Source organism: Melanotaenia boesemani, chromosome 12 (genome assembly GCF_017639745.1).
Source record: "Melanotaenia boesemani isolate fMelBoe1 chromosome 12, fMelBoe1.pri, whole genome shotgun sequence".
Lineage (NCBI taxonomy): Eukaryota > Metazoa > Chordata > Actinopteri > Atheriniformes > Melanotaeniidae > Melanotaenia > Melanotaenia boesemani.
In genome coordinates this window covers 32366151-32374574 of record NC_055693.1, presented here as the reverse complement: position 1 = coordinate 32374574, position 8424 = coordinate 32366151, and the positions used below count along the sequence as shown (strand labels likewise).

The following is an 8424-nucleotide window of genomic DNA, read 5'->3' as shown; positions in this document are numbered from 1 at the left end:
ACTGCATGTAAATGACCCAAATCAGACTATTTTTGTCCATATGTGACCCAGATCTGACTGTTTTTATGACAGTCTGAATAGAATAAATTATTTTTTTAAACCGGAGACTGGATAGGGACACGAGTTTTGTAACTTGAACACGTTTTATAACTTCCATCTCCATATTTGATACCGTGACAAGTACAAATATGTCGGTTTTCAAGTTTAAAACATTTGTCCCACATCAGATTTCTTTAATCCCTAAACAATCACGGAGAGAAGAGGGTGGAGCTCCTCTGTGTCCACAACCAAAGTTTACATTGTGTGGAAAAGTACTGCTGCTGTCTGCCCAAAGGCAATGCAACAGTCCTGAAGGTAAGTTGGTTTATGGACAAAACATTTAAGAACACTTAGAATTAGCTAATAGTAGAGACCCCTTCATCCACAATTAAACCTTTGAATATCTATAAACTGACTCGCCTTCAAGAAGCTATGACAGTCACGTCTGGTTGGCCAGTCGATCGAAGCCGCATCTTTCTATGTGATGGAAAGTTTGGTCGTGGACTGAATCTTGGCCCTCTGATCGTTTGAGATTAGAGAAATCTGATTGGTTCTTGAGTAGGCGAGTAAAACTTGGGACAAATGACTTTTCAGACTTGCAGAATTAATCTGTACTTAGATTTATATTTGTTACACTTACAAATATGTAGATACAGGTTACAAAACGTCTGTCCCTATCCTAGATCCAGACAACACAAAACCCCCTTCATATGGTCCTAAATCTGATGTTCAAACCAGCTTCAGTCTGAACGGTCATGTCGCATTTCATCCGACTCTTGAAGTGAGCTACACATCATAATTCTGCTCGAGGACGACGCCAATCTCAGAGTCATCCTCTATGCTGTAGACTGTTCACACGTAGAGTCGGATGGTCTGACTAACTCAAAAATCTGAAATAAGCTGTGACCTGCAGCTTTAAATGTGACTGCTGTGGATCCAGAGCAAGAATTCCTTTGTTAAACCCAGACTTGGGTGAGGAAATCAATATCAGTCTGCTGCTGTTTCAAGAAATAAGTTTACCATAATTTTTTTTCTTAGATTGAATAACATCTATTAAAATGAACCAGGAGGTGAGATTGTTAAATAAAATGAGTGGATTCATGGTTTGTCATGGCGGCAGCAACATAAAACTTCTACATTTTGGTTCGTCTTTAGTCTCCTGGTCTACACGGTGATGCACTAACACAGGACTGAAGGAATGAAGGGAAACCAACTCTTCCATCGGGGTCTGAGCTCCATTAAATCACCAGTCAGCTTACAGCTCGGCTGATGAAGTCTGAACTGAATCCAGGTCTAACTCGAACATTCACACGTCTAAAAGTAGCTCAACACAAGTGCAGGTACCTGAAGAACTTATTAAACTCTACTTGAGCCAAACGTCAGGTTCACAACAAAATCTGAAAGAAACTCCCTCATAAAGAATTAACATGAATTAATTTGTTTCAGAGTCAAATGAAGGTTATGTTTCATCTAAAGGGAAGACTGGATGGCAGCTGTCTTTAATGCGTGCATATTGTGTTTTAGGGTACGCCGTTATCTTACTGGTGTTCTCCTTTCTGAGTCCTTTAATAATGAAAAACTGGCTGAACACCAGCCGATCTGACGTTTAATAACATGATAAATGATGCTAAAACGCCTGGATGACCCTAAAGTGGTTCTCAATGGAGGGGGGCTCTTCCTCAAAGTGCAGCTTCTTACTGGGACAGGCCCCGAACTCCTCCAGGGTCTTTATGAAGTGTCCATGCTCGCGGCCCACCCAGGCCCGCATGGGGTCGCACACCTCGTACGGAGTCACGTGGGCGTGGATCGAGACTCCGCTTGCAGCAAGCTCCTTCAGCACCTGCTTGTCGGTCACCCAGGTCTCGCTGCCCCCCGGATGACCCCCGTCCAGCCAGAATATGTCCGAGATGCGTTTAACGAAGGAAGACATCTGAGGGTCTGCGCTGGCCCCGGGCAGCTCGTACACCATCTGGTTCAGGACCACACAGCCTTTGCTGAAGCCCACCAGAGTCAAGGAGAACTCTGAGGGGATGCTGTCAGCGCCCCCCAGAGGCTGGAGGGGGGCGGGTAGCTTGGCTCGCTCCATGCCGTTGCTCAACAGCGCCCTGCAATCAGAGACACTTGTCAGACTTAAATGTGGACACCACTTCATTAATCATGAATTATTAAGTAAATGCTTCAGTTTAAGTTACTCATGTGCACCTGCTGACATTCCCCATGCCCACAGCTCCCAAACGGAACGACACTGCTGGTGGTCCCTGAGCTCCCTCTAGTGGTACACTGAAGAATTTTCCCAAACCATCCAGTTCATAAATTACTCCGAGTAAAATACGGATAAATATTTTTGTATTATCAGATTTGATCTCTATATCTCTGGTCATTCATGGTCCATCAACGTCAGCCAAAATGTGGGAAAGTTTCAAATCTGAACTTTGGAGCGAAGCTGACAGCACGGCTGCAGGTGACCTAGTTATTTTTTACAGAACTGTGAAAATATCACGTGATCTGAGCACGTCTGTGTGTTCACAGATTCAAGGGTAATGTCTCTGGCCTTAACCCTTAAAACCCTCAAGCATTCATTTTTTTTATTAGTTTGGTCCATCGTTTTTTTTTTTTAAATATAAAACTGCATATAAAAGCTAAACCCTTTTAATCCCAGTCTGCATCAGACATGTTTCCAGCCTCAGTTGTCAGATTATGAGACTAAAAATGAAGTAAAATGAATGTATCAATAGATATAGCAGCTTAAAAGCCAATCAGAACAAGAAAATAGAAGTTATTACTAACAGCACCTTGTAGAAATAACACACGAAATCAATACAGAAAATATTGCCACTAAAACAAACACACAACAGAATCTGTTTACATATTTACTTTTTAGCACTTTTTCCTCATTTCCAGTTATTCCTGCTACTATTTACCTGCTATCCTCACTAAACCAACTCCAGCTCAGCTGCTTTTTGACATCACCGTGCATCAAAAACATATTGGCTTTATTCCAGCCATACAGGAGCATTATTTAGTTTTTTTTTACAGACACACACACACACACACACACAACTTTCTGCTCACATGTTGATCTTTGGCTGCTCCTGATTGGACATTACCATCAATTGGGTTATTGTAATAAATAGTACTTTATATTAGATTTTTTGTGTATTTTGGAGTCTAATATGTTCATAAAGCAGGTGAAAGTGAAGGTGAGGTTGTGGTGAAAAGATGGAACACCAAACATGGATGTGGTACGCCACATTTTAATGTGGCATATAGAGACCAAATTAAAATTATTCAACCAAAATAGTCTCAGACCCCTCAGGGTTTTCAGGACTTTGTTGAGCTGTGAGAAAGTTTAAACGTGGGTTCTGGGGGTTTATAAGGATAGCTGCCACCACTCAACTAACATGCCTCTGTCTGAACTGTGCCTGATGGAAAAGGGTACATCTCTATTATTAGAAGTACCACCTTAATAACGGACATTAAAACGGAGAGCCTAGTGTGTTTTAAGGTGGTATGAGATGGAAAAAAGTTTCTGAACCACTGCTCCAATCTCTCATATCTCAAAGACAAAAACCAGAAAAAAAAGAAACAAACCTGAGGTGGTGAAAAGCTCCGGAGCTGGCTGAGTAGGGACGGTGCTCTGGGGCCCCGAACATGTTGCTCTCCACAAAATTGTGGTAGCAGCTGAACTTGTGCAGATACATGCGAGAGGCTCTCACCACCCAGACGTGACTGTCGGGGAAACGCTGGGCGAGGATGAGCGCCACCTGCTCCAGACTCCAGGACAACCACTGGGTTCCCTCTGGCTGCAGAGCCATCTCCTCCTGGAAGTTCTGCACGTACAGCACACACAGGAAGACACAGTTTAAAGCTGCAGCTTAAGACTTTTTACACACTAGGATTGAAGAAAAACAGTTTACTCAAACTAAATACGAGTCACAACACTGTGGTTGTTTGTTGTTTATTAGGAATTTGTGTATTTTCATCTGTCTTTGAGCCAAACAAAACATGTTTCCTTTATCCCAACCACAGTGAGAACGTCTGAAGTCTGTAAACAGAATTCTGGATCTTTGACCCACTTAATTAGTTTCATCCACAGCATCTCCTCAGAGCACTGTCAGCCTGAACACAATGACCTTATTCATTTTATTTACATGCAGACGTCACTGTCAGAGCACCCTGAGCAGACAAGGGTCTCCTGGGAAATACCGGAACGCTGTGGGAATGTTAACGCTAGCCTTCGAAGCTGCCTAATGAACTGCAGATGAGGACAATGATTAAATCGACTGGGCACCAGAAAAAGCTGCAAGAAATGAGGGCAATGAAAACAATGCATCCGTTAGTGTAAGTGATGCTTCCACATGACAGATGAGCTACAGCTTGAAAACATTTTCAGCTTCCCGAAGCTCATCTGAGAGCCACATTAACCCAGAAAGTTCATTATGAGTCAAAAGAAATGAAGAAGAATAAAGATGCCTGCTGATCCAGGCACCAGGCAAACTTCCAAAAGGTTGGGACAAAATGCTTGAAAAGTCTCATCAGCCCCTTTATTTATCCCAGTAGAACATAAACAACATAGCAGATGTTGAAACTGACATTTTACCATTTCATGGAAAACATGAGCTAAAAAGGAGCGTGTGTGTGAAATGACGACAAAGTTAAAGTTCTGCTTCATGTTCAGTAGCTTCAACACTGTAGTCCTCCACTGTTGTAGCTGTTGGCAAGACTTATGCATGTAGGTTAAAGAAGCAGCGGGGAAATGGTATCAGAAAACATCAGATTTAAAGATAAACAGAGGTTCACTAATCTGCCACAAACCGTCTGAAAATTGTTCCTCAACGTGAAGTCAGAGAATCAGGAAGAATCTCTGTGCGCAGGGACGAGATGTCTTGACTCTCGTATAAACGTACTGGACATTATATTCTTAATCAAATGAGTTCAATATGACGTTGGCCCACCATTTTCAGCTAAAACAGCTTCAACTCTTCTGGGAAGGCTTTCCACAGGTTTAGGAGTGTGGTTACAGGAATTTTTGACCATTCCTCCAGAAGCGCATTTGTGAGATCAGACACTGATGCTGGAGGAGAAGGCCTGGCTCTCAGCCTTCACTCTAATTCATCCCAAAGGTGTTCTGTCAAGTGGAGGTCAGGACTCTGTGCAGGCCAATCAAATTCATCCACACCAAACTCCTCATCCATGTGTTTATAGACCTTGCTTTGTGCACAGTCATGTTGTAACAGGAAAAGGTCATTCCCAAACTGTTCTCACAAAGTTGGGAGCATGGAATTGTCTAAAATCTCTTGGTGTTCTGATACAGTCAGAGTTCCTTTTACTGGAACAAAGGGACCAAGCCCAGCTCCTGAAAAACCCCAAACTAATCCCCCTCCAGCAAACTTTACACTTGGCACAATGCAGTCAGACCAGTACTGTTGTCCTGGCAACCGCCATACCCAGACTCCTTGCTGCATCCAGCGCTTTGCAGTGCTTCTGGAGGTGTATGGCTTAGGCGCAGCTGCTTGGCTGTGGAAATCCAACCCATGAAGCGATCTTCACACTGTTCTTAAGCTGATCTGAAGGCTGCATGAAGTTTGGAGGTCTGTAGCAATCCACTCTGCAGAAAGTTGTCGAGCTTTGCACACTATGCACCTCATCATCCGCCGACCCTGCTCAGTCATTTTTACTTCGTGGCTCAGCTGCTGCTGTTCCCAATCGCTTCCACATTGGTATGATCCCACTGACAGTTGACTGAGGAATATTTAGGAGTGAGGACATTTCATGGCAGGCTTTGTTGCACAGGTGGCATCCTATCACAGAACCACGCTGGAATTCACTGAGCTCCTGAGAGCGACCCCTTCCCTCACAAATGTTTGTAGAAACAGTCTGCATGCCATGGAAGTGACTGGAACACTTGATTTCAGTTATTTGGATGGGTGAGTGAATACTTTTGGCAATATGGTGTATGTTGTTTATGTTTGAGCGTCCTGAGGCTGAGAAACCGCACTATACAGCTTTTTCATCCAGAATGCCGTGTGATGCTGCAACCCAGTTTTGCTTCACACAAGAGCAAATGGTAATAAACACACCGGCCGTTTTGAACACACACCATGGCTGATTCAGCAAAGGAACACAAGAAGACATTATCGGAGGAAGAAAGAAGAAGAAAGAGAGAAAGGGACAGAACAAGAGTCAAGATAAGACGAAATGTTCTTTGCTGCTGGAGAGCGCTCTCAGTACAGGCAGGATGCAGGAGGGAAACCCAACTAGCCGACGATCAGGGCTGCGTTGCTGGGAAAAGTTCTATAGCGCCTCTTTAAAGCATCAATGTGTCACTAAAAATCATTAAGACGATTTCTTCAAACTAACAGTTTATAATAGGGATGCTCCGATCCAATCATGTGATCAAATGTTTAAGATGATATCTTTCCCCAAACTGACTTGAGTTTTTCTTCTTCTTATTATTATTATTATTATTATTATTATTATATTTGAAAAATGTCCCTCAAAAAGTGCTAATATTACCAAAGGTTTGAAGTTTACAGCATAGCTTTGATTTAAGTAATTTTTCATTGAGATACAACACTGTTAGGAAATGCAAAAACAAACTTTTTAAATAAAACAATACAAGTGAACATAAAGTTTAATGAGGGTTAAAATAATTATATTTGATTCTTTAAAAACAGACTTGGTTTTGATTATGGATCTGTAAAGTTTGACCATCACACAATGAGTTTTTATAACTTCCTGGAACCTCCTGGTGCAGCGTAAAACCAATCTGAGAACTATAACGCAACCGTGGACAGCCGGGTCAACAAGTGCCTTCAGTGAAGCACGTTCCCTTAAGAGGAAAATGTCAGGGGACTGACTGGTTATTGACAGGTGCTGAGAGCTTACAATCTGGTTTCCATGTAGTTTTTGCACATCCTAGAGACGTGCATGATGAAGTTATATCCATATTAGTTCAAGATGGCAGACTTTCACCTGCATCACAACAAACCTAAACCATCACTGCAGCGAGGAATCATGCTTCCATCAATCTGACAGGGAAGATAAACACTGGTTTGAACCAAATTTCTTCAACTCGGTCTTATACATCCATAACACTCTGTTCCTATCATGTTTATCCCAATGCAAGCCCACCTCAGTGCCTTCTTCATGTTTTGGAGCTCTGTCATGTAAGCCTGCCACCCAGAGCCATGTCCACACAGCTGATGGAGACACTGCAGATGGTTTCATTAACTTGAGGAATAGTTCAACATCTTTTATGCAAGCTTGACATTTCTGCAGAATTGCAGAACATTACAGCAGTATGGCCTACTGACTTTGCCATTTGCAGACGTTAAAACTGAGTAAAACAACAGAACATGTGGAACAGTGAACTTGTTGGTTTGCAGTGTTAAAACTGCAGTACTTGACAGTACCACGTATGAATTAAACTGGCTCGTCTAAAACCTGCTTTGGATAAACAGAACATTTTAAAAAGTTTTTTAAAGACGTTGCATTATTTGGCACAAAAAACATAAGCACAATAACGCAAATACAGAATAAGCCCGAGACTTGAGGGCAAAGCATCCACGTAGTATGCTTATAACCTCACTGGATTAAATATAAACCATACGCACCTGAATGTCTCCGTGGAAGAACACGACATGTTTGTTACTGTTCTCCATCAGATCAGAGTTGCTCTCACCGTCTGAAACGGGCCGCACGAGCAGCAGGTCGTTAACACGGTTGGGACCATAGCCTGGAACCCCGAGCAGCTTCTGCAGCTTCTTCCGCGGGCTCCCGGAGCCGTGCAGACCCTGGAGCTCACGGGATGTGGTTACTGCCACCGAGGTCATCGTTTTAGCCATAGATATAAAAGCGAAACCCGAAGCAACTGTTCGGCCGAGTAGCATGGACTCTAAATTAAGAAAATGATTAGGCGTTTTTCCTCCTCTACGCAGTCAGTCCATGCTGCTGCTGTCATCTAGCTAGCGCAACTATCAAAGCTGTTTGGTAGCCTTAAGTAAGCGATGGCTAAAATATGACAAGAGCTAATATGTTCAAATAAAAAATAGAGATGAACGCAAGTCTTTGCCCTTATCCGTCTCAAATTGTGACTTAATTAATACAAATAATATAGATATTTATTTAATCGTGGCCGTTTATGGCCACGAAGAGGCGCCGTTTGTCAAAAATACATCAGCACCTACCAACCAAAGACATCTAGGCTGATTTCGTTCTGTCAGAGAAACGCCACAGCACCTTGTGCGCATGTCCGCTTCACTAACCAAAGATAAACGTACGATCACGTGAGCCTACGTCAATGTTGACAAGATAATGATATCCCAAGTACTTCCTGTTTTGTTTAGTCGGTTCGTACACCGTTGAGTCAATGACAAAGAATGT

General features: G+C 42.7%; 1 protein-coding gene across 2 annotated transcripts; it reads right to left on the bottom strand.

The window, feature by feature from the left end:
- Positions 1-492: 492 nt before the first annotated feature.
- Positions 493-8285, bottom strand: c12h2orf69 (chromosome 12 C2orf69 homolog). 2 transcript variants are annotated; one of them, XM_042001435.1, is made up of 3 exons: positions 7656-8285; positions 3631-3869; positions 493-2144 (listed from the first exon to the last, which is right to left on the bottom strand). In XM_042001435.1, the coding sequence occupies exons 1-3, from the start codon at positions 7929-7931 to the stop codon at positions 1667-1669; spliced, it is 993 nt and encodes a 330-aa protein (XP_041857369.1). In that variant the 5' UTR covers positions 7932-8285; the 3' UTR covers positions 493-1666. The 2 variants fall into 2 exon arrangements, with proteins under 2 accessions (XP_041857369.1, XP_041857370.1); XM_042001436.1 differs by lacking the exon at positions 7656-8285 and adding an exon at positions 7174-7627.
- Between the last annotated feature and the right edge of the window lie 139 nt (positions 8286-8424).

Excerpts from the sequence above, each read along its gene's own strand:
- c12h2orf69 (XM_042001435.1), bottom strand. The coding sequence starts at position 7,931 with ATGCTACTCGGCCGAACAGTTGCTTCGGGTTTCGCTTTTATATCTATG. Across the intron at positions 3,870-7,655 it reads TCTTCCACGGAGACATTCAG|AACTTCCAGGAGGAGATGGC; the intron begins GTGCGTATGGTT and ends CTGTACGTGCAG. Across the intron at positions 2,145-3,630 it reads GGAGCTTTTCACCACCTCAG|GGCGCTGTTGAGCAACGGCA; the intron begins GTTTGTTTCTTT and ends CTCTGATTGCAG.